We start from the raw sequence: 27,093 nt of genomic DNA, 5'->3' as shown, positions 1-27,093 counted from the left end.
GAACTAACACTATAAACCACTCGCAGCTCTAAACCATTCAGTGGTGATGTGGTGTCATGCACAAAAGATGCGGCTCTGAGAGCCGATGCTTTGTAGTGAATCAGCTCGCATGGAGTGAGAGCCGGCTCCCAGTTTTTTTTCCTTTCGCTGCTTACCTCAGTGCTCAGCCTGAGCTCTGCTCAAGGCAGAACTTTGTTTTGATTGGTCAGTATCGTGGCCAATCAGATGTGAGGATATAGGATCATACCATTATGTGAAAACGCCCCCTGGAGCGCCCCCCTCTCTGTCTGTCTGTCTGAGCGCCCCTGTCTCTCTCTGTCTGTGTGTGAGTGCCTTGTGTAGTTGTGTATTGAAACTATGAGTGACACCCGAAAGCGAAGCAGCATCTGGCTGGCTAAATGCACAAAATTAGGCAATTATAAGGCTTCTCATAAAAACACTGAACATGAAACATGAAAACACAAACCATTAATTTTTGCAAAGTTATTGTGAAATAAAGGCCTACAAAATATCCTAAATTAAGAGCCGTTCAGGAGTCAAAAGAGCCGGCTCTTCTTTGGGAGCTGAGCCAAAAGAGCCGGCTCTCTGAAAAGAGCCGAACTTCCCATCACTACCATTCAGCCCTGTACTGCACTCACTCAGGTTGGCTTTCTATTGTCTTCCGGGCGGGCAGACCCTGCTGACTACGCCTGAGCCAATGAGAGGCCTGATAGATGACGCTTATCCAATCAGAAGCCGCTACAGTCATCTCCGCAGTCCGATACTCCCCACCAGTTCAGTTTCTACTATTTTGGCGGCTGTGCGGAAAACATGGCGGAAAATTTGAAAGGTAACTCATGACTTTATATATTTATTTACTCTTGGTGTATGGTAAAGTCTGTGTGTTAACTGTTTGGAGCCCTCGAATATAATTTTCTATCCTCCAGTTCACATAAGATCAACGACAGCGGTGGCTTGTATGTTAAGGTGACCGTAGGAAGCCGTCAGTTGTCCGGAGGACTTGTGCAGTTAAATGCAGCCTCTTTTGTTCGGTATCTCCGCGTGTGTACTCACAGTACCTCTGATATAGTTTAGATGTATGTTATCTGTTAAGGAAGCATAAATGAATGACTTAGTAAAGTCACTTTAGCCCTGTGCAGTTTATGGGCAGGCGGTGTGGTTTAGCGGGCAAAACTAACGATAAGTTCCTCCACAAGCATCAGGCGCCATGCAGCGTAACGTTATGTTTAATTGAATTATAAACCTGTTTTGGCTAGTTGATGTTCCCGTCAGAGGTGACGTTGTGCACCCAACGATTCAAGTACTAAAAACTGGTTCTAACCTTGTTCCTACTGCGGGGACTTCTCGTCAGTGACGTTTTCTCTTAAAAGCACACATTGCTTTTCTTTTTTTTCTGTTCAGGAGCCGTCACACACTAAAAAGTAAGGTTCAATATTCGAGAGCCAAATGTTTTCCAGCCCACTGACACAACGAAGTCACCGTTTATTTAAGTCAACGTTCCACGGTTAACGTGCAGTTTCATTCTCTGCGGTGTTTGGCGGTAGAAGGCGGAGTTACCAGAAAAGTAGATGTTATTGCGATAAAATGCTCCTCACTGGATTATATATATATATGCCGTATTAAGTCATGCATCCAGACAATATTAATAGATGTCAAAGTCATGTTCATGTGCTTTGCATCTTCAGCAATGGGCAGCCTCAGTTAAAACTGACTGACTTTTAAATGGAGTTTGGTGCGAAGTTAATTTGGTTTAAGGGATTTGCTGTTGTCAGATTGCAGCGTGGCCTGTAAAACGTCCTGGGTTGAGCTGGAAGCCCTGTGTCGCAGTGAGAAGCTCCACTGTGAAGAGCTCGGAGTCACCAGAACCAATATCAACGACTATGAGGTGGAGTTCCTCTGTGATTACAAGAAGACAAAGGTAAGATATCAGTGTTGTAACAGCTCCAGTTATCATGGCACATTGCAAGTGGTAAGTATGCATTATGTAGCCTGTACACTGTTAATTTTTACTTCTGTTTGGGGGACAGTCTGAAGCTCCAAGCAACTATTATTCCTTCTCTGTGAATCAGCTCAAAATATATAAACACACCTACTAACCACCAGTCAAAATTGTGGAATTACCTGACACAAAAAGTTGATTAGGTATATTCAGATGGCTGAAAGGACTACTACATTTTAATTGTCTTTCATGCTTTTGGTTATAGTCCTCTTCATGCTATTTTGTATGAAGAGTTTGCAAAAAAGTGTGTTTTACACACGGAGAACAAAACACTGTACAGTGGTTCAACCAGACTGACAGAAACAAAGATACCTTGTTATATAATGAACATGTTCCATATGGACACCTCTGAGCAATAGTTAAACAGGAATATAAGAAATTACCAGTCAGTGGTAAAAGAAATTTGAAGCTTAGCATCAAAATCTCTACAATTCTAAATGGGATAACGTCCCTCTTTTAATGCTAAGTGCACAATGATGCCTATATCAAGCTTGAATTAAAGGGTGTGTTGCTTTACCAGAGCTGTTCTTAAAACTTTAAAATGGTAGTTGAGTGTTTGTCTGCATTTAGCACTACTGGGATTGGATCAGGGAATGTCTATGCCCTACAAAGGAAAAAGGCTGAAGTTTTCTTGTTGTCAAGCCAAAATAGTTGCAGGCAGATAATTGGATATGTGGCAGTTTATTAGCTTTATGTAATATAATACATATTGATCCTGACCCATTATTTGAATTTTGACCCTTATTTGGAAGTTCCTGTATTCTGCCTTTGCAGAGTCTACCAAAAAATAGGCAAAAAGCAGTAATTTCCATTTTATCTGATCACTCCAGCTTTAAAAAGCAGTATAATGACAAATATGATCAAATCCTCAGTCTGATAACGATGTCAAATGAATTGTAGCTTTTACCGTCATTCTTTGTTATTGTTATCATCATTTATTGGCAACATTTATTGTTATATTACAGTACACTTGTGATGTTTGAAGTAACTTCAGTGATTTTGGGATGTTTCTGAGCATTTGAAGCTACTAATTATATTCTAATGAAATAAATTTGGAATTTTAAATATAAAAGGCTATATGCTGCAACAGAATACCATCAAACCTTTTCTGATAATATATAACACTGATTGCTGAATTTTAATACAATGCATTTTCACACCTGGGATTAGAGCCTGAGGTGGGTCTCAAAGTTATGACTCTGGGGTCTTTTTTAAATATTTTCCTATACCATTGTTATATAAAGTAGAGTAATGCACATGGTTGACATATGTTTTCATTTTCTTCCAGATATTTTACGTTAGAATATAATAACTGACGTTACAGTGGTTTTTCTACGCCTTTTTGCAGTTACTATAATTTTGACCCCCTATTTTCTCCTAAATAAAACACATTTGAGAGAAGATATTTGTCCACATGACAAAGGATGTCTTTAATGTCACAAAAATGATATATATATATATATATATATATATATAAACACACGCACACACACACACACACACACACACACACACATATGTTTCCTGTTACTCAGTGCTAATTAAGAGTGTTTATCTGAAAGACAGTGAACTGGTCTACATGTTTATGGCGGGAACTTATAGCAGGCATAGAGAGATAAGTACATTTGAGGTTTAAAACCACAAGGGTAGATTGGGGAGTGTTCACCCTCACAGAGGACTAAGAGGTTAAGAAAGACTAGCTGCTGAACTATATGGTAGAAATAAATAGTAACAATGGACTTAAAAGAACTAAAATGGAATTTATTAGATGATGAAAAGGGTCAAAGACAACAAGATTTTTTTCCAATGCAAATACAGTGGAAATCTCTTATATTAACGTAGTAGTGATCAACCACTTGTAACAATCAAAAAATGTGGGACAGAATCATTACCATACAAATACTGTTTAAATAATGTGCCTATAGTTGGGCTGCAACTATCCATCAGTGGTTTGGTCTATAAAATGTCAGAAAAAGTCAGTGTTTTTCAAAGTCCCAGCTGACACCTTTAAATGTCTTGTTATGTCCAAAAAACAAAGGTAATCAGTTAACTATCATAAGAGGACTAAAGAAACCAGAAAATATTCACATTTTTTTAAGTTAAATAAATACTCAGAACAATCAATTAAGAATAGTTGGTGATTAATTTGATAATCAAGTAATCATTGCATCTCTAGCTTGTAGTAATCAAGTGGCCCACTTACAGTGTTCATTTTGAGTCTTTTCAAACATTGACATATATGACATGTGGAAAACAATTCTAAAGCTACAGTAATTCTATTTTTCTTTTTTTTCTTTTTTTTTTTACTTTACTCTCATGATACTTAACCTTGCGGTAACCAATCTGCTTCCAGCTGCTACCTGAGGCTGGTTGTGGGTGCACATTGAAATCATCTGTCAGTGACAAACATAATCTCCTTGAAGCTCATGACAAACTCATAAAAAATGAGCAACAAGATTTTTCATTGAAACTTGGTGTTCATGAGATGACCTGGTGTAGTTTACTCAAACAACAAGAAACAGTCCACTGCTGAGGAGACAGAAAAGGCATGTGATTACCCGTTGAGTGATCCTTTGAGGGGAAAAATAGTAAAACTGTCTGTTTCATGGCAGTAAAATGAATATCTTTAGGCTGTGAGCGAAACAAGACCCACGAGTATGTCATCTTGGGCTTTGGGAAATACCGATTGACATTTGTCATCATTTTTTGACATTTTATAGACCAAACAACTATTAAATGATTAATCGAGAAAATAATCAACCAATTAATGGACTATGAAAATAATCATAAGTTATATCCCTAGACAGTCAACACTGGCACCTTCTTCTGGCACACTGTTATACCAGGGGTCTTCAACCTGAGGCTCCAGAGCCACATACAGCTCTTCAGCTCCTCTCCAGTGGCTCCCTGTGACTTTGGCAAAAATTGATATGGAAATGAATAACATTATATATTTTTAAATATCCTTCGTGTTTCATTGTTTTAGGTCTATGAATAAGTTGAGACAACTCAAAATTTCAAGGCAATGTACTACATACATAGTACATCAGTTTTGAGCCCAAGTCAAATTCTTCAGTTCTAAAAAAGTTTTACCAACAACTGAATCTTTTATTCAGATAATTTACTTTTCCCCTTTAGATAAATTTAAATATTTGAAATGTAGAAAACCGAAAATGTTGTATTTAAAAATTATAGCATAAACCATTTAATTTTAAGACAACAAAATAGTAACAAATCAGGTTCACAGTTAACTGTGACCAAATTTTGAAAAACTATTTTTTTGAGTTTCTCTAACTTTAACTTTTACTATAAATTTATCTAAGGAAGAATAGTAAATTGGTCAGCAGAAAATTTGTAGAATTTTAAGTTGGGCACAAAACTCAAATATATTGCAGTATGTTGTACACCAAAATTTCAAAAAAGTGTTAATATTTCATCAACTAAATGCATCAAAGACTGTGTCTATAGTGTGGTGTCTTTTCCTCTAAACTGTGATGGTGGCTCGTCTTCTTGAGTCTCCATAAGCTATCCCCCCTTCTTTGGCCAAAAATGGCTCATTTGATTGTAAAGGTTGCAAACCCCTGTGTTAAACAAATCTGTTTTTTCTACCTTTTGTTGACATTGACTGCTAGGGCTGAACTAATTTGAATAATTATCTATTTGTGATTATTTTGAAACTGCAATTCCAGTATGATTTGCGATATTAGAGGGAATACTAATTTTTACATCATTATTCTCATTTTCATTCAAAACATTATGGTGTGATTTTTTAAATGATCTCAACCAAACACAAATGTTTTCTTATGTCTTTAAAAATATGAAGTGTATGCCAAGACATTTGTGTAGCAAGATATTTAATTTGAAATGGCAGTTTGACACACATTTTGATAAAATTGCGATTAACTGTTCAGCACTATTGACTGCTTACTGTACTATATGAGTGTCAGTTTTGTCCAGCTGAATACTGTTGTGTATCAGCCCGAGCCTTTTAGTTTCAGATTTCAACAGTAGGTCAACTGAGGTTAACTGAGAAAAGATCATGCTGCACAATACTGTAGTATACAGATAAGTACATTTGTATTTCTACAGTACATTTATTTGTGTGGCAATGTGGTAGATGTAAACAGAAAATTCACCTTTGATCTTTCGTGTAAAGTCAGAGCCGACACAGTGAACAGGAAATTTGCAACAAAATGGTAACAATGTGATTGATGGTTCATTACTGTCACCTGACAGTAATATGCCAATTTAACAGACATCACAAACATTCTGTATCAGATATTTATGCAGTATCCATATATGTCTTGCACATTTTTGCAAGTGGATCATTTTGTGTGTTACGCCTTAGAGTCGGGTGATGGGTTAAAATTTTCCAAATGATCATCGTCAGCCCATCCATCACGGATTGGCGATATCTTTGTCCCCACTCCCACCTATCCCATCCTTTCGGGTCTCAGCTGTTGCCATACTTATTTTCCATTTTTAACACAGAAATACAACCTCACACCTTCTGAATTCAACTTTCTCTCTTACTGAACTAATTCAACATTAATTGGCTCCTTAACGCCTCAGAAAACACACTTAATTCAAACTTGACAGAAAAACATGTAAAACTCACCCAAACTGTCTTTGTTAGTCTGTCCCTTAATTCAAAGCGTGAAAGGAAGTCTGACTTTACTGTTTTCCTCTCACTCCTCACCCAGCTCTAAGCACTCATGGTTGGCTGAGTGGATGTGTACTGCACTGCTAGATTAGAGCGTGATGCAGAGCGGAGGCTGTCACTCTGCAGACTATTATATTAGCAAAATAAAATGACAAATGTCAGCCTAAAAATTGGCCAAAAAAGCAGTTGGCGATAGATTCAGCCCATATATTTGTCCAACTGCCCAACCCTATTACGGCTCAACTGATGAAAAAGTTCAGACGTTGTGAAGAGTTCACTGAGAATCAGCTCATCAGTTTTGATCAGTGAGTCATGTTTAAGTGGTTTTTGTGCAGACTGTTGACATTTGCCAACCATGTGCTAAAACCTGTGCAGTTGGCTTGACTTATTGTTCAAACATTTGAACTTATTGTTTAAAAAAACATATTGCAGAATTGAGCCAAAGTGAATGAGAAGACCTCTAAACATTAAGCCTTCAGTGCTGGTTTGATCCTGTGAATTTTCAAACCACTGAGCACATCTGCTGTCTGTTTCATTTGTTAATGTTGAGATAGAAAAAAACATATATGCATATATGAGAGAGAATCCTGATTAGGACTGCACAATTAATCGCAATACTATCAAAGTACTACATGGACAAGTGCAATATCCAAATCACATAAACAGAATGAAACTATATGCTCTGACCTAAAAATCTTGTTCTCCAGATGAAAGAAAAAAATGTTTGTTTGGTTCAGACCCCAACAAATATCACATCATCACAATGATATTAATAGGTTTTTCTTCCGATTAAAATTGAAATTGTGATGCAAAAATGATCATTCCCACTAATCACATCCTAATTGAAGTTGTTGTCTGTTTAAGGATGATGAAGAGTTCTATCTGGTAAAGTGGAGGGGTTTCCCAGAGTCAGATAACACGTGGGAACCCAAGAAGAACCTCAGATGCCCCAAACTTATAAAACAGTTCCATGTGGACCTGGAAAAGGAGCTGAGGCGCCACAAGAGACGCTGCATCCCTAAAAAGCTGGATAATGAAGTTGCCTCGTTCCTCGTCCAGAAAGCCAAATTGCGTCAGCGTCTGCAGGACTGGGAGGCTCATCTAAACCAGACTCGCAACCACCCAGGCCGCATTTTTGTCATGAACGAAGTGGACTTCGAGGGCCCACCGAAAAACTTCACCTACATCAACAATTACAAAGTAGGTCCGGGCATCGTGTTGGATGAGATGGCTGTTGGCTGTGAGTGTAAAAACTGTTTAGAGGAGCCAGTGAACGGCTGCTGCCCCGGGGCCTCCCTGCACCGCATGGCCTACAATGACAGGGGGCAAGTCCGCATCCGGCCGGGGAAGCCCATATATGAGTGTAACTCCCAGTGCAGCTGTGGCCCTGATTGCCCCAACAGAGTGGTGCAGAAGGGTATCCAGTTTGACCTGTGCATCTTCAAGACAGAGAATGGCCGGGGGTGGGGTGTTCGCACACTGCAGCACATCAAGAAGAACACATTTGTGATGGAGTATGTGGGAGAGGTAAGACCTGCTCTGTCACTTGGAACTCTGTGGCTTAATGCAGCTTATAACCATTGAGAGATTACATTTATGTCCATTGTCCATTTATGTCATTTTGTTCAGAAGAAGTTCATGTTAAAATCATATGGTTCGTTCTGCTCGCCGCTCTTTTTAGAACGTCAAAACTTAAGAACAGTATGCAGTGTTAGTTTTAAATGTTCTCATTTATCTCATCTCATTTACACATGAGACTCATAATAAGATATAAACACCACTGCAATGTCTCCCTCTTTCTGTCTCTACTGTTACTATATTTAGTAAAACTATCAGAATTTTTGGCAACTAACAGCACTCTACAAATGTAGCATTAATTGAATCAAAATGTAAAGACTGACACATTGCATTGTCTTGTATTGCATTGTATCATATCGTATCGTGACAGAGCTGAATTGTATCGAACCAAATCGTTGGCCACTTAAAGATTTATAAAATATATCGAATCGTTGAACATATATCGAGATACGAATCGAATCATCTCAGTCAGTGAGATACACACCCCTACTAGGCATGTTCTAAAAGCAAAACATTTAGAGAAAAGTATCTTAGCAGGCTTATACCTTATTACTTTACCATTTACTGCAAGTAGATACAACTTTTTATATAGTATTACAACTTCATAAAATGTTGCATAAAAAATTCTAAAAATATTGGAAGCTGTGCTTACAGCAGTGGTTTTAAAACTTTTTCTGGCATGTGCCCCTTTCAAAAGTCAAAAAAGGCTCTGATTATTCTGCAGTTAATTCCATCGGTTAATCAAGTAAGAAATAATGTGACAAACCTGGTTAAATTAAGGTGAAATTAAAAACTAACATTTCATGAAATTTAGACATTGACAGCAGTGGACATATATCAGTGTGTCAGACACATTTAATCAACATTCAGGTACACAAAAATTTGGATCAGACTCAGTATCGGATTAGCCATTTTAAAGATGGTCAGACAAATGTGAGAAATAAATGCTTGTCTTTACTAGTCAGAGAGTCAGAGTCAGGACACAATGGGAGGCAGCAGTTGATGTCTGCTCAAAGCTATAGTTAAAGGCAGGTTTGTATTTTGAGGCATTATAAGGTGTTATTAATATTTGCTTATAAATGAGGGGAATACCAGAGATAATAAAAATATGTTTTTACTTTAGCCAATGCGGCTACGCTGTCAATAAAAGTGACACCTGACACACTGAGTTAAACAAAGGTAGGATTTACTGCATGTTTCCTCTGTTTAATTAGATGATTAACCAATGAACTAATCTTTATAGACACTCTTCATCTATGTTGATACCACTTTCATTCTGTATTTCAGTGGTGCTCAACATCAGCTATTTGTTGCTGACCTTGTGTTCATTCATATTGATATGTTTTATTAAAAATCTGAAATTGTTGGGTTTTTTTTCGTGTTGTCCAAAAATGACTAAATCCACTGAGAGGTTTGTTGCAGTGAAATGCTGTGTTATCCTCCAGATCATCACCACAGATGAAGCAGAGAGGAGGGGTCATGTCTATGACCGACAAGGTTCCACATACCTGTTTGACCTGGACTATGTGGAAGACGTCTATACAGTGGATGCAGCTCACCTAGGCAACATCTCCCACTTTGTCAACCACAGTGTGAGTGTCTTCAAACTGCAGTCAGTGCTTTCTGTCAGCAGGACCACAGTGAATTAGGCTCTGTGTAGCAATGTGCATCTGAACTTTTATGCAGGGTTTTTTGCTGCTGTTGTATTAACCATCAGAACATTACTTTTCTTAATACACAGTAACTAATTAGTAATTTAAATTGTGAATTATCAGAAAATAGAAGTCGAGTCAGTGCCACAGTTTACCAGCATCCTTTTTCTGTGTTTGGATCTGCTGTTTCTTTTATTGTGTGGAATTTTAAAGCCAAATCTGGGTGGATGAAAAGTTGTGACATGAGTTTGTTTGTTTTTTTTTTGTTTTTTGCAGTGTAACCCCAACCTGCAGGTTTTTAATGTTTTCATCGACAACATTGATGAGAGGCTACCAAGAATTGCTTTATTTTCAACACGTGCTATTCGAGCAGGAGAGGAGCTCACCTTTGACTACAAGATGCAAAGTAAGTGTCTTTAAATCAGCACATTTTATACTCATGTTCAGTTAACATTTGAACAGGCTTTAAGGGATAGTCAAAGGGATGAAGTTCAGAATAAAATCAGGTGTAATCATCAGCACTGTCAAATAATTGCCTGGTGCAACGGATCATAAAATTCACAGTTTGGATCGTGTCACGGATCAGATCATTTTTCGGATCAGCAAAAAAGAAAAAAGAGGTGGGATTATATATAATAATAAAAATTACACCGTAATAATAATAGTAGTACTAGTATAGTATACTTCAAATACTACACACTGCTGAATTATATAGTATTGTGCTATGTACAGTGCTTAACAAATTTATTAGACCACCACCCATTGTAAGGGTGCCCTAAATTAACAACATTGGTAATTACCAAAATCATTTTTATGTTTCTGTAATGGTTAATACACCAGTATGCAGAAGCTTTTTAACCAAAATGATATTTTTAATGCTAAAATATAATTATTATTATATATTATATTTTTATGTTATATATTATATATTATTATTATAAGCCCAGTGAGCCAGCTCAAATTTGGGTATAAATAGGTGAATTCAGTTTGAAATTCCTCATTCCTGTTCAAAATGTTAAAACGGTGAGAGCTCACTGAAAATGAAAGAGTACACAGCAGGCTGTTATTGGGTGTTTAAAAGCACAGCTGTCAGCAACAAAGGCTTCACCCCCCCCATAACAACAAATGTTCAGTGAAGTTGTAGAGACAATGCAGAAAAGTTGTTTTATGTTATACAGAGCACCAGCTTCACCAAACAGTCACAGGGTGTGAACAGAGTAGTTTTCTGTTATAATACATTACCATGAACATGAATCACCTAGTGCTAATTTGTTAAAACTTAGGCTAATTTGGTTAAACCATGGCAGCCTTGACAAGGAGCTAACATTACAGCCCTCTGCACCCTTGTTATGTTCAAAGAGAGGTGAAGATCTAAAGATCAAATGTTCAAATGTTGCATCATCACTCATAGCTTTTCTTGTAAAATGTAATCTTTAACACATACAGCTCACCCCTGTATTACAGGGCACCATTGCCTTCACCATGCCATTCCCAATTGACTGTATGTTGAGGGGTAAATTTGTTAAGGGGTTGTGTTCAAGCTGTCTAATGGTTTATAAGAGCTGGCTTTTCAGTTGAAACCTTTCCAACCCAACTCCTGTTTGTTTCCAGTTGATCCTGTCGACACAGAAAGCACCAAAATGGACTCAAGTTTCAGTCTAGCGGGGCTCCCCAGCTCTCCAAAGAAGAGGATTCGAGTTGAGTGTCGGTGTGGATCAGACTCATGTCGAAAATACCTGTTCTGATGAGGGACTGCTGTGAAGGCAACACCTTTATCTGTGTAAAGACGTGGAAACTTGTACAGATTTGTAAATGAAGTTTTATCTTCCTGTTTTTATGAAAGCTGAAATTCACCAACAGGTTTTTAAATGTGGACACAACAGTCTTCCAAAATGAAAATCCAAATGTGATTTACTTCAACAGAATGTAGAGCTTCTTGATTTCAAGGGAAGTGAAGACGGCATCAGTAGATTGTTTGAGTATTTAATTCCAATGATTTTACACATCTTTCTCCGTCCACTTTAAATTGATAAATAAAAATAGATGAATGCACATGTGTACGAGCAGATCCTACAAAGTGTTGTTCAAGAATGAATGGCCATTTACTTTTTGAGGAAAACCATTTTCTGCTGCTGCTTTCTCTGTGTTCTAAAAATGTATTTAACAAGTGCATGTACATTCCTTTTCTTACCCAGCGGGCAAGTGGCTCACAAGTCTGTAGCCCAAGTTCAATTTTTACCTGCCCCTGTGCAAATTATCTTACTAGTCATTATCAAATAATGCCTTTGACAAGCCATGTAAGTGTGGGAATGCATAACCAGGCCAATCCCTTTCTCTGTTGTAGAGCAATTGCACTGGAATGCACAGTGAATGACTGTGAAACATGACATGATAAGTTTTGCGATTACCTTACTTGCCTCCACGTTCATGCTTTGTATAAGCCAAGCAAAGCCCTGGAGGAGGGGTTGACAGCACCCCTCCTACTGCCTCTTTCCTGGCTCTTGTTATGGCACTCCAGGAAACTTGATATGCCTTTACCCACTCCCATTTTCTTCTGGTTTCCTGATCAGGGCCAGAAACACAACAAAACAAGCAACAGCAGGTTGGAAAAAAACTTCCATGTTGGCCAACTTTTTTTGGAATTGAAAATGGAAAGCAAACAGGAAAATTCTAACCCAAACATCCATCACACTTTACAGACACTTCGTGCTTCAACTTAACCTTCTGTACTTATTGTAATATTCTGTGTAATTAGGGAATATTTGTAACATGTCATTTGATTCTTACTTTCAGATTAACCTTTAAATAAATTGGTTAAGTAATCTGGTCAAAGTTTTGGTTTGTTTCCAACCTGTGACTTGCTGTGACGTCTTTATTGAGATCCGGCAACACTAAAAAGAATCCCAAGAGGTCAAATACCAACTTGGTGAGGGCAGTGCCATAAATGAAAAGCGTGAAAGTTAGATCAGAGTTCTAATAAGATGGAATAAAAAAATAAATATTACATAATTATAATGGTCCCATGCCAAAGCTAATGGTCAGACTGCTAGCAATTGACTCTCTTTTTGTCTAAAGAAATGTTCATACAATTGTCCCGAAAGGCTCTGAGAAAACACCACACTCTCGTTGCACGCTTTGATTCTTGGACAGCGGTTTGTAGGTTACCCTGTTAGCACATTATACGTTATGCGTATACATTATATATATATCTCCAGTTACAGTCATCCTGCCTCTTGCCCTTGTTGTTACTTGGTCATTTGGCAGAGACTCATGTTCTCTGAACTTAACTGTCCGAGATCAGATGTGATTGGTTTTTCTGTTTTTGCTGGCTTTTTATATATATATATATATATATATATATATATATATATATATATATATATATATATATATATATATATATATAAATTGAGATGTTGAAATTCAAAATGTAACCTGTAGAGCCTTTTGTTTCTTTTAACTCTACTCTTGTGACTTGTTTCATTATGCTCCTGGGGCCTGATTACAGAAAAAAGTGCATGCCCTGTCTTAAGTTCAAATTATGTTTCCATTATAGGAAAAGGCCTGTCTTCCTTTTACAGAAGCAGTTCCTTCACTCATGACCTTGTATCTTATCGTAACTTAGGAAATCCTAGAGCTGTAAACTTGGTTCTTCAGTCAGTGCTCATCCTGCCATTCCTGTATCTGTGTTTAACATGTATGCAAGACTGCCTGTATATGATAACAGCTGTCTCACTTCACTTGTCACTGGTTAACTTGTGAATGGAAAAGAAAAGACAGGTCAGAGGGATGAATTGTGTTTTGGAGGAGAGGAACCCACCTTTTGGGAGTTGAGTCACATTTGAAATTAATCACCTTGGCAGTTGATATAAGCCCTTTAATACTCCCTGTGAAATTTAAAGCATCATTGTAGGATTTGAGATGCCTGCCAGTCACAATATTTTGACTTTTCTTTTGAATTCAGGAGAGGGTGTGTACTTAGTGAGGATTCCTAACTTAGGAAATTCTTTGGTTAAGATCAGAACATAAGAAAGGATGGTTTCCTCAATGCACTTTGGACACATGTCCCAAAAAATCCCAAATCTCATTCATAGCTGAGATAAGAGAGGATTTCAGACTTTGGACATTTCTGTAATGAGACCCCTGATACTCTCTTCCTCTACTTGATTTTTACAGTGCATTGTGGTTAAGGTCTCAATATGTTTCAAAATAACTGGGTGATTCAAATGTGGTGTGCTTCTAGCTGTTCCGAATGTCCACTGGAAGGTGACATGAAAAGCCTGCTGTCATATTCTCCTGACTGCATCCCATTTGCCCCATTGATCTTTCCTAGAGTTCAGATTCTTTAGAACATATCTGAAAGTCTGTTCCATTATCCCGTTATCTAACTTTTTGAACATATATATTTTGCATCTGGATGTTTCTTTGTTTTAGTGTGGGACACAGCAGTATGACCAAACACCACCGCTGATTAGATCAATTTTTTTATTTTATTTTTTTTTGTAATTACGGCTAACAGACTAATGGTGATGTGAGGGCAGGCTATCATTTCCTTTTGTTTTTATGAACATTCCTTTTGGCTGTGTGTATTTTGTGGTCAGATAGTTGATTATTTTACAGTTTGTATATTTAAACATTTTAGTTCCTGTAGTTGCTCTTCAGTGTGTGGCTTTTCCATAGGTGGAGAACAAAAATAATGTAAATAAATGGTTATAAAGTTACCTTAATCTTTCATGTTTTCATTGTACTAACTTTTCCATGTACTGTGTAGAGTTCACTTACTACCACTAGATGGTGCTTTTGACCAGCTGTAGCTGTCAGCAACATTAGACAGAATGTTCCACTTCCTCTTTGCTGCATTTAGAGAATAAAGTCAAAATGTCAGCAATAAACTTGAAATTAAGATTAAAGTCAAACTTTTGAGAATATATCAAACTACTATCGTTTTCGCATTTCACTGCCTCTACAGAATGCTTTGGAGCTGAGGCGGGCACGGCATGACCTGCGTGAAACAGATTTTACTGCAACAAAAGTCCTATGGCGTGAAGCTTATTGTTGGAATCCATATGCCATGGTGTGTTGGGACCTTTGCTGCGGTCATGCCTGTGTCTCAGACAGTGGCATAACGAGTCAGTACCAGGCCCTGATGCAGGATTATCAAACCTGGCTCTGCCCATCACAATCAGATGTAATGTAATGTCAGTGAATGATAGTAGTGAAAGCATGCAGCTTTAAAACGACCAACAACAGTGAAATGCACCACTGTGATATGAGAAGAAATATCACATAATCGCTGTCAGCGCTTTTTCTCACATATTAAAACTAACAGGTAACAGCGCTCCTTATAACAGAGGGAAATACAGTATACTTGGTGACAGTGCACCTTCACATTGACAACATTATTCATGTCTACATGTTGACATTAGCAAATAATCAAAGAACAGAAGTGTGTAGGATGGTAATTAGTCAAATAAAATAAATAAGTTCTACTTCCATCATAGGTTTGGTCCCCTTAATACAACCATAGGTATAGCTTATATTGCTTGTCTCTCTAAAACTTTCTGAAAGAAGACTATTTTTAGAAGCTGCTTTTTCTTTCTCTGCTGCTTCTTTCAATTCTGGCTTCTCAAACTTAATTTTGTCTTTGTATTTTGCTTGTTTCTTACTTAATTGCTGTCTTGACATTTCTTACTTTTCTGTTTATTTTCCCTTGCATTTGTATTGCACTGCACTCTGTGTGCATTTTTGAACATGAAATCACCCATAAATCCCTATTAAACTTAATTTAGAAATGTGACATGTATGAGTTAAACTATAAGCTCATATATGCAAAACTTATTTTATGTTATTGTAATGTTATTTATTTGGTAAATGACATGTCACAAATATGTGACACCACACAACACCATCAAGTGTCTTGACTGAATAAGTACTATAAATACCTTTTACACCACGTTAGCTAATGAGCATTAACACATGGCGATGTCAATGCCACATAAAAGGCTTCTGGTAGGCTTTTCAAATGATAAGAGACAGTCATATAAACATGCATGCCCAACCCTAGTGAATTATTGCAAGGGCCCCTGTCAGTCCCAGGCCCTAATGCAGCTGCATTATCTGCATATATGGTAGCTCTGCTGCTGGTCTTAGATGCAACACCCACCTGCTTTCCACACCTTCAGGACCCATTTTTTGGCACAATCTTTTTCAAAGTCCTAATACTGATTATACTGTTCATGCACTAAAAGAGAAAGAATTTCCTTGTCATGTAAAATGATTCTGGAGTGCAAGAGGTAGTCACATGCGCTAGCATTTGTAGTTTATAATAATAATAATAATTTTATTTATATAGCACTTTTCAAGCTTACGCACAAAGTGCTTTCCATATTAAAAGATTTACAGAATAAGCGCCTTTCCTGACTGGCACGTAACAAAAAGGAAAAAGGCATAAAGATCATATTGAAACATTTAAAAACGCATTTAGAGCAGATAAATACAACATATTTTCTTAAAAACAATAAAACATTAATCATAGTAGGCCATTCTATAGAAGTGAGATTTAAGAAGTCGCTTGAAAGCCTCTGTGGAGTCTGCTGATCTCACATTAAGGGGAAGACCAGAGCCGAGGGGCCAAAGCTGAAAAGGCACGGTCACCCTTAGTTTTAAGTCTGGTCTGAGGAACAGCCAGGAGATTTTGATCAGCTGATCTCAAGGGCCTGGCTGGACTGTACAAGGTTAAAAGCTCCTTAATATATTCTGGAGCAAGACCATGAATTGCCTTGTATGTAATTAGTACAATTTTAAAATGTATTCTAAACTTAACTGGTAACCAGTGCAGGGATGCTAAAATTGGGGTGATATGACAGGACTTTCTAGATGTAGTCAGTAATCTGGCTGCTGAGTTCTGGATGAGTTGTAGTTGTGAGACCAAGTGTGAGTTTAAACAGGTAAAAAGAGAGTTACAGTAGTCCAGACGTGACGATATAAAAGCATGTATGACTTTTTCTGTGTCATTAAAACTGAGCATGTGTCTAATCTTGGAGATGTTTCTTAGCTGGTAGAAACAAGACTGTGTGATCTTCCTGGTGTGCTGTTCAAAGGACAGTTGACTGTCAAAAGTTACTCTAAGGTTCTTTGCTACAGATTTTACATTGGTGGAGAGTGGACCTAGAGAGGACTGTATCTGTAATTTGTGACGTTCTGGGCCAAAGATCAAAACCTCTGTTTTATTGCTGTTGAACTGTAGAAAATTCATTGCCATCCAGTCTTTGACACTGGATAAGCAGGATTGGAGTATGCTGAGACTGTGTAGATCTTGAGGTTTAAGTGAAAGATATAACTGCGTATCATCAGCATAAGAGTGGAAGGAGACGTTGTGTTGCCGAATGATATGTCCAAGGGGTAGCATATAGAGGGAGAATAAAACTGGTCCCAGAATTGATCCTTGGGGTAGTCCATAAGAGATGTCCGCTGTTGTTGACTTAAAATCCTGAATGGAGACGAAGAACTTCCTGTTTTCCAGATATGAGGAGAACCAATTCAGTGCAACACCAGAAATTCCTGCCCATGTACTCAGTCTTTCAATAAGAATTCTGTGCTCTATAGTGTCAAAGGCTGCACTTAAGTCCAGCAGCACTAGGACAGAGCAGTGACCTGAGTCTGCAGCCAGTAACAAATCATTTGTCACACGAAGAAGAGCTGTTTCTGTGCTATGTGCCTTTCGAAAGCCACTCTGGAATTTTTCAAAGATATTGTTGTTCCTAAGTCCCTCTAAAAGTTGTGTTAAGACCACTTTTTCCAATATCTTTGAGATAAAAGGTAATTTAGAAATTGGCCTAAAGTTTCTTAGGTCTGTTGGATCCAACGTGGGCCCTTTAAGAAGTGGCTGAACGCAAGCCGTCTTGAAGAGGTCTGGCACACATCCAGAGGAAAGCAAGCTGTTTATAATATTGAGCAAATGAGGTGCTAAAGTGTCCATAGATGTTTTCAAAAGTTTAGTGGGAAGAGGGTCAAGTGGGCAGGATGACATGCTCATATATGACACAGTGTTGAGGAGGTCCTGTAATGTTATGGGTTCGAAGCAGTTCATTAGATCTAAGTAAGGGCCAGGAATATCTACAAATGATGCAGGAGGAGTTAACTGCGCTCTAATAAGTTTTATTTTTTCTATGAAAAAGGTGAGGAACTTTTCACACTCTGCAGCGGATGATGCAGTTGCAGCTGGTTGCTGGGGCTTGACAAGATTATTAATTGTGCTAAATAGAGTACGAGGTTTATGCTGATTAACAGAAATTAGCTGTGAAAAATAATGGCCTCGAGCCTCCTTCACCTTGTTATTATAATGTTGCAATAGATCTTTTAACGTTTGATAATGCACCTGTAATTTACTTGATTTCCACTGTCTTTCTGCTTTTCTGCATGTTCTTTTAAGGGACCGGATGTCTTCATTTATCCAAGGGGTTGCTTTTATTGTTGGTTTCAGTTGAGATTTTAGGGGTGCCACCATGTCCAAGGTGGATAGGCATAATTTCTGAAAAGTATTTGTAAGGTAATTTGTATCTGAGTGATATGTCAGAGAGTGCGCTGCCTTGTTAAAAAGGATAATGAATGCTTCCGCTGTGTGCTCATTAATGACATGAAAAGACACCTTCCTTTTGGGATTTGTCTCCACAGTCTGGACCACAGTGTCAAACAAGATGCACATATGATCAGATACAGAAAGGTCTATGATGGAGAAATTATTTACAGTCAACCCCAGAGTAAACACTAAGTCTAATGTGTGGCCTTGGTTATGAGTTGGGCCTTTAACATGTTGAACCAGGTTGTAGGATTCTGTGATATTTAGAAACGCTTTAGAGCTGTGATTTGAAACATCATCAATATGGAAGTTAAAATCACCAACAATAATTAACTTGTCATAACTGACAACAATTGATGCTAGGAGTTCTGAGAATTCTGTTAAAAACGAAGGATTCATTTTGGGTGGGCGATATACAAGAAGGCAGAGCACAGGAGAGGCACAGTTTATTTTAAACATTAGAGCCTCAAAACTGGATAAGTCACCCACAGAAATAGGGCTACACATAAATTTACTGTTGAAGATTGCAGCCAGACCTCCACCACGACCATTCACCCTAGGAGAAGTAAATGATTTAAAATTTGGGGGGCACACCTCAATCAGCTGGCTATATTCACCAGGCCGAAGCCAGGTTTCTGTCAGAAATAGAAAATCTAAGCCACTGGAGGTGATATAGTCATTTAATATGAAAGTTTTGCCTGTTAGTGACCGTGCATTAAACAAAGCACATTTAGCAGGTTCTACATGACTGACTGGTTTGATGTAACTTAGATTTTGTAAATTTACACTGTTAGTTTTTAGCTGCTTAGGTCTGTGTCTGATTAGTGCTTTTATTTTGAAAGAGCTATGTATAGGACCTAAGGGTATAGCACTATGTGAGGCATAAGAGGCGATGGGAAATAGCTGATTCGTAGGAGAAACTTGCGGTTCTGGACTGGCAGAGTGGTCATGTTTCGCTACAAGTCATTTGCGAGTATAGTTTAAAATAGTGTGGGATATGTTGTCTGTCAGGATGCGGGCACCCAGTCTACTGGGATGGAACCCATCACGACCATAAAAGGAGGGGCGGTTCCAGAAGAGGTTAAAATTATCAATGAATATAAGATTGCGCACCCTACATGCTGATTGCAGCCAGGTGTGGAGACTTAAAATTCTGCTAAAATGTTCAGTGCCTTTTCTCAGGGCGGGGATCGGCCCAGAGATTGAGACTTTTCTCCCACAGTTTTGCAGTATGTTAAAAAGACAGTTAAAATCCCGTTTAAGTGATTCAGTTGAGCGATGGCGGATATCATTTACTCCAACGTGAATAACGACGTTTCGTGCAGAGGAGTGGTTATTCACGATGCCTGGGATCTTTACTGTTATGTCTTCAACTTGAGCGCCAGAGAAAGAGAGAGTTTTAGTGTTTTTATTTTTTACCTGCCTAACTATCGAGTCGCCAATTATGAGTGAGGATGCAGGGCGGGGCGATAGCGGGGCTCGGCCTGAGGAAGGGGCGGGGCGTGTCAAGGTGCTCCGATTCTGAGGGGAAACGGTGGGGTAACGGGATACTTTTACGCGTCCACGGGCAGGATTGGACTTGGCCGTAGCTTGGACAGGCCCTGTAACCTTTCCATCCTTAAGCGGTGATCTCAGAGGATTTCCCACTGACTGCAAGTGACCAGATAGCGGCGGAAAATCCTGTTCGTTCAGGGCATCAAACCTGTTGCTCAGCTGGATATCCTGCGATGGGGGGGACTGGGAGAAGGATTTCTTGTGCCTTTTGTGTACGAGGGTGTCCAAGAGCCTCTCATCCTCCTGGATTTGATACAAGGTGGATATTCTTCCTTCTAGCTCCTTGATTTTAAGGCTGAGGCGGCTGCAGCTCTCGCAGTCAGCGGAGACGGTGGTGAGTGGAGGCATGTCGGGTTGCCGCAGCTGCAGGGAAACAAGACAGCTTCGGCCAGTATGGATTGTTGGGGAAGTGACAGGCAACAATCTAAATAAGAGATCAAATGGCAGACAATGGAGAATTGGAGTCCAATGGAGCCCACAGCGACTGGGTAGTACACACCGAGGCCCACTGCGCTTCGGCACTGACAGCTGTCAATCAAGTTTCGACTGAATGAAACTTACCGACCAGGGCCCAACACCTGGGCCCGCTTTGGTCCTCTGCTCTTGCAGTGCTCTTTTTGTTTCGTCCCCTAGCGAGAGGAATGGAGCTCCCTTGGATTGTCCTCAGAATAGTAGTGGAATTGTCTATGCGTTTTGACAAGCCGGTGACTGGCAGCACGCCAAAGAGACAGGAGCGATCCAGGTAAGCGATTCAAACGGCCTGGGTGAACATCCGAGGGTCCGATTACTAAAACCTTTTACCCAGTAAGAGCATGCAAGTGAAGCATCAAAGATCTAGATTTTTTATCATGTTTGTGGCTCAAAACTGTATAAAATGCCAATATGCGATAGAGATTTTGTCTGAGATTTTGTCGGACGTGGACAACGCCGACGCATGCGCACCTCATGATATATTTGATATATTTTCAAAAGTTCGACTTAAATCTTGAAATTCATTCATTCATTCATTTTCTGTAACCACTTATTCCGTAAGGGTCGCGGGCTGCTGGACTCTATCCCAGCTGACATTGGGCAAGAGGCGGAGTTCACCCTGGACAATTCACCAGTTCACACATAGACAGACAATCACTCACACTCATATTCACACCTCCGGGCAATTTAGTGTCACCAATTAACCTAGCATACATGTCTTTGGACTGTGGGAGGAAGCCAGAGAACCCAGAGAGAACCCATGCAGACACAGGGAGAACATGCAAGCCGGGGGATCGAACTCAGGACCTTCTTGCTGTGAGGCTAACCACTGCACCACCGTGCCGCCTCTAAATCTTGAAATTTCAAGCTTATTTCGACTTTCAACTCGAAATGCAAAATTTTAAAAAAGTCAGATTTAGTTTGACTTTATTCTCAAAATGCAAATTAATAAAAAATCCTCTTCTAATTTACAGCACTGTGCAAAACTTTAAGTAGGTGTGAGGAAATGCTCTAAATTAAATGTAATTGTTATTTTTATCGATTTACAAAATGCAGTGAGCCAACAGAATTAAAATCTAAATCAAATCAATATTTGGTTTGACCACCCTTTGCCCTGAAAACAGCATCAATTCCTCTAGGTACACTTGCACAAAGTCATGGATTTTGTAGGATCATAGTCAGGTGTTTGATAAACCAATTATACCAAACAGGTGCAAATGATCATCAATTTCACATGTAGGTTGAAACACAGTCATTAACTGAAACAGAAACAGCTGTGTAGGAGGCTTAACAGCCAAACTCTGTTACCAAAGTGAGGTTGTGGAAGACAGTTTCATGTCACAGATCAGACACCATATCAAGACTGAGCACAGCAACAAGAGAAAAGGTAGTTATACTGCATCAGCAAGGTCCCACCTGGGCAAAGATTTCAAAGCAGACTGGGGTTTCAAGATGTGCGGTTCAAGCTCATTTGAAGAAGCACAAAGAAACGGGCAACGTAGAGGACCGTAGACACAGTGGTTGGCCAAGGAAACTTAGTGCAACAGATGAAAGAGACATTATGCTCACTTCCCTTCAAAATCTGAAGACGTCCAACAGTGTCATCAGCTCAGAACTAGCAGAAACCAGTGGGATCCTGGGTCTGGCCTAATTCTCCATCAGCTTGATTGATCGTGTCAGTGGTGCTCTGAAAGCTCTTTGGATGAGGAAGTAGGCCAGAGTGATGTTGGGTCTGTCCTTAGCAAAAGCCAATCATCTAACCAGAAGAGTGTCAACCTCCTTCACCTCACATGGCAGGGATTGCTTTGGATTTGCTGGCTTTGTGGGGGATCAACAGCTCCAAGTGAAGACACACAGGTGGTTGATGCCAGTGAGAGGCGAACAGACCATGTCAAGCAGGAAGCTTGCGTCTAGTTCAAGTGAAACCACAGCACTGGTCAAGAACAGTTTGGATCACTGAATGAATGCAGTCTGACATCTGCAAAAGTCAACTGAAAAGCTTTAAGAACAGATTCAGGTATCTCCTAATAAAAAAAAACCTTATATAAAAGAGATAGGAATCAAAATTCACAGTCCTTGTTTTGTTTAAAATGCAAGCCATAAGTTCAGTTTCAGCATTAGGCCTCAGCAATCTGATTTATTTAATCTCTTTCAGAGGCTATAGCAGGCTCTGATTTAAAAATAGAAGATACTGGTGTCATACAAAAGTAAAGTAAGCAATCAGTAGTAGTAGAAGTAGTAGTAGTAGCAGAAGTAGTAGAAGTAGTAGTAGTTAAATAAGTTTATACTTTTTCCTACTCCTTTTCGTGCATTTAAATTAAGATGTTTGAATTTTGCAAACAGTCTATGTCCTTTCTTCCTTTTGTTTTTCTTTTCTTTCCCTTTTTTCTTTTCTTGTTCATCTGTTCTTGTTCATCTGTTTTGTTTTTGTTGTTTTAGTTGTTATTTTACATGCGTGAAATAAAGACATCAATCAGTAAAAATACACCCATTTTGTACCTTTTTTTATAGGAGGAAATCTAGCTAGCTAGCTTACCTAGGTAGTTACTGTCAGATTGTCTGGTGGTGCAACCTAAAGCCATCCCCATTAAAAATGGCACCCAGCGAGCTGTTGTCACAGCCAAAATTCAAGTTTGCCAAAAACGGCTCCAATCGCAGCCAAAATTCATCTTCGTCAAAAACGACACCCCACAGGCTGTCGTCTGAGCCAAAATTCAAGTATCCCAAAATTTGTCATCATCAAAATTTCTCCAGAATGTTTATGTATTTACCTGTTTTGATTGTCTTTGATTCTACTCTTCCACAGTCTCCATCCACCTGCTGGGCTTTAACTTCCTCTTGATTATTTTTTTCCAGATGTCTTCACCCTTTATAAATTCCTCCCTCTTTTTGCAGAGTTCAGTGAAGTTGTCTATGTGAAAAGAAAGTTTTGGTACAATGAGCAAATTATGAGTTCATAATAGGTCAGTTGGGAAAAGTTACACAATGCATGCTTCCATTCAAATATCACATTTGACATGCTAGAAAAATCTCCACAACCTTGATGAGCAGACTGATAAGTTCTGCTGACACATAAAGTTAAGTTAAATTAGGTCAGTCATTCCCAAAGTCTAGGTCAGAACCCACATATGGGTCACAGGAGATTTTATGTGGGTCATTTATAAATTATTTAATGTGTATATTGTTTCACTGATGAGAGGAAATAAACACAATGAGACCTGTTTAAAGTATTTAACATGTTTGCACATTCTCAACAATGTGCATAAAACATGTATACTAGGCAATGTCTGCTTTACTCATTAAAGTTAACATAGGCTAATGTGATGTGGAATAGGATTGTCAACGAATAAAAAAACCCCAACAGATTCACTTATGAAAAATAATACTAATTGCGGGGAAAAGGGTGCACTAACGCCTCTGTCTGCCTCGTTAAACCTGCAAAGCTGCACTGAATGCACTCCATGGCGGACAGAAGTCCCACATTTCGTTGATTGAAAATTAAATGTCTTAAAGCTGAAACAAGCAAATGATTCAACACTCGTGTAGTAAATTATGGCAGAGTTGACAACTCATCACACCTCACAACCACGGTTCAGAGAGAGGTAGAAAGAGAGAGGTAGACAGTGAATGCAGAGAGCGAGCAGCGGTGACAAAAAAGGCACTAAATCAGCAAAATAAAACTTTTTCTTCTGAGTGTTTCAGTGGTTACTTAAAGCATTAAAACCTTGGCATGAAAAAATGTTGGTCCACCCTTTTTCTTTTTGCCTCTTTCCCACTTTACGTTGATCCAGCCATCTTCGTCTTCCAGATTGGGGCACTGCAAGATATCTTTAGAAGACATTTCTTTCTGGTCTTTATTACTCATCCAGTCAATCTGTCCAACTTCGACCGTATCATCCTTAAAATAATATATGGCGTAAGACATCTTGATGGTGTTATCGCCAATGAGAGTAGTTATTATTTCTCCAATCTTATTTTTTACAACTGCTTTGTTCCTGTTTTGCTCCCATTTTTCTCCTTCACTGCCAAGTCTGAGAACAAGCAGTGCATGACAGGTGAATGAGCGCAAAAGGGCTATGTAGCCTCCTATTGCGAGATGTCTACAGCACACTGTATCTTTGATAGTGCAGTGTGTACTACTGCGAGACTATTGCGTCCAAATGAATGCTGAGTTATAGGAGATTAGAGGAGAAGCAGGATGGCGACTGTTAAGGGGCCTTCACATGATAAGAAATTTGTTCCGGTGTTGTCCCAAGGTACTTATCCCCGATAGGAAGCTTATCTCCTTCTGCGGGAGTGCGCCTGCACTCAGTAAAGGTTGACATTACTACGCTGAATGAAAAAATGAAATATAGCAATATGTGGATTGTATAATTTGTTGTGTGATTACTGTTGTTTTGTCAAGGAGACTTTAAAAAGTTTTACATGGCTCATGTATCAAAATAAATGTTTTTATTCTTCAGTGCTTGTTGTCGAAGTTTATTGCACAAATGCAATCATATGTTTTGAGTGACAATCGTGACACTGAGTGACATTTGGAATCTCAGACGAAATTCCAGGTGAAGCTCAAAGCTTCAAGATCACTGGATTTATACTTGCTACCAAATAGTTGGCCATGGCAAAAGTGCCCCTTACTGAAGAAATACGCCAATATCTCCCGAAGAGTCCACCCAAAGCCCCACACCAAGTGAGTGAGACCTTTTTTAGAGTTTTACAGCGGTACCAAGGGCATACACCTGGGGCAAAAGATCTAAACTCATAGTTTACTTCCCACACACTCTGTCTGTCTGTTTGGCTGTCTGTGTCTCTATCACTCTGTCTGTATCACTCTGTTAGTGTGACTGTCTGTATCACTCTATCTCTCTCTCTCTTTGTTCAGACTGTTCTTGGAGGCGTATGAATATGGAATATGTAAAAATAAACATTAACTAATGAAAATCATAGTTGCAGGAAAACAACTCTGTGAAATGTATAATTTTTCACCTGTCTGTTTGACTGCTGTGGCAGTCAGAGGTATAAATGCTCAGAAATCTTGCGTTTTATTTTTATTTACTTTATAGGCTTCAAAATGTATAAGACACATAGAATGAGAACAGAATAAGAGGCTTTTTTTGTTTGTTTGTTTTTATCATAAAACCCAAACATCAGATGAACACACACATTTTGCTACATTTTCAGGACATGTGATTACTTCCCCTACAATTATGCAAATGAGATTGGTCGTGTTAACAGGGGAACCCAAGACCCGTGTAAAATCTTGCAAGATGTACAATTTTAACCAAGGGTTTTTTGTCTCTAAATCTACCCAAACATTAACCACAGTGTTGTTACATTATAAAACATAATTACTTTGTACACCATGCACCATGAATAAACAAAGCGCACAAATCTTGTGAGAGTTTCACAACTCTATAGTTCTCTTCTAGATGGGCCAGTTACTTGACGTCACAGGTCAAATTTGCAAGCCAATTCAGAGAGCTAAGAGAAGGTGACAGATAACAGGCTAATTTGAATCGCTGACATAGTAGCATAATGGATCCCAACGATTACCAGCAGAGTCTGATATAAACTGAAAGGCGAATACCCACCACTGTCAAACAAACAACAGAAACTCCTTCTTCAACGGAAAGCTTTTTTGGATGATTTGCAAGGTAAGATAAGCAATGTAATGCAAAAACGCACAATGATAAAAAGTTGTAAACACAAAGGGGATCACAATGGCTTAACTGTATAACACCAAGAACACAAATTTGAATTGAATCTATATGAATTTTTTTGTCTACTTTAAATTTTGTGGTTTATTTAGTATTAATGTGTGATTGCAACAGCAAAATAATTAAGTGTTTTGCAGTGTCAAATGTCTGTATGGATATGGGATAATGCTAAAAGGCTTTCTACCCAATTACTAATGTATGAGCATGTGAAAAGGATACTTTTATAACTTTTACAGACACCAGTCAAGTAGGTTCTTCTCATTGACACTATCCAATGACAGCTGTGCAATACAGTACTCACTATTTCCACTACTGAGACAGTATATTACATTGCAGTATAGTGTAGATTGTCTGTTGCCTACTACAAACAAGGGATTATTTTGTATCTCAAAACATTAATGTGTATAAAACGTGTAAATGGCAAAACCTTGTTATTGGTATTGGGTTTTGCAAGATATACACAGTCCATAGATTCAACAAAATAAGTTTATGTAAGCTTATTATAAAATTAATTGATATATTATAATATAATGTAATAACAGCTATATTACACGTGCCACAAATACTCTGAAAAAAACATCACCACAAAAGTGGTCTGTGGTGTGTTATTAGACATGACCCAAAGTATCTGCAAAATAAAACACTTGACAGTATGGTAAAGACTGGGCTTTATAGACGGGATACATATTTTGACAAACTGACTGAACTAGTCTGCATAATGAAAATATGTCCTTAATGAAGAAAGGAAAACATATGATTGCATTCGTGCAATAAACTTCGACAACAAGCACTTTAGAATAAAAGCATTTATTTTGATACATGAGCCATGTAAAACTTTTTTAAGTCTCCTTGACAAAACAACAGTAATCACACGACAAATTATA

The 27,093-nt window shown here is 38.6% G+C and overlaps 1 protein-coding gene across 1 annotated transcript; it reads left to right on the top strand.

Moving 5' to 3' along the window:
* Positions 1 to 701: 701 nt before the first annotated feature.
* LOC146326253 (histone-lysine N-methyltransferase SUV39H1-like) lies at positions 702 to 11,944 on the top strand. The gene is made up of 6 exons (XM_084722015.1): positions 702 to 829; positions 1,773 to 1,918; positions 7,527 to 8,189; positions 9,686 to 9,832; positions 10,169 to 10,298; positions 11,504 to 11,944. The coding sequence occupies exons 1-6, from the start codon at positions 811 to 813 to the stop codon at positions 11,635 to 11,637; spliced, it is 1,239 nt and encodes a 412-aa protein (XP_084578141.1). The 5' UTR covers positions 702 to 810; the 3' UTR covers positions 11,638 to 11,944.
* The last annotated feature ends 15,149 nt before the right edge of the window (positions 11,945 to 27,093 follow it).

Source organism: Lutjanus erythropterus, chromosome 6, assembly GCF_056507025.1.
Source record: "Lutjanus erythropterus isolate fLutEry1 chromosome 6, fLutEry1.hap2, whole genome shotgun sequence".
Lineage (NCBI taxonomy): Eukaryota > Metazoa > Chordata > Actinopteri > Lutjaniformes > Lutjanidae > Lutjanus > Lutjanus erythropterus.
The sequence above is the reverse complement of the archived record's forward strand: the minus strand, read 5'-3'. Positions and strand labels throughout refer to the sequence as shown.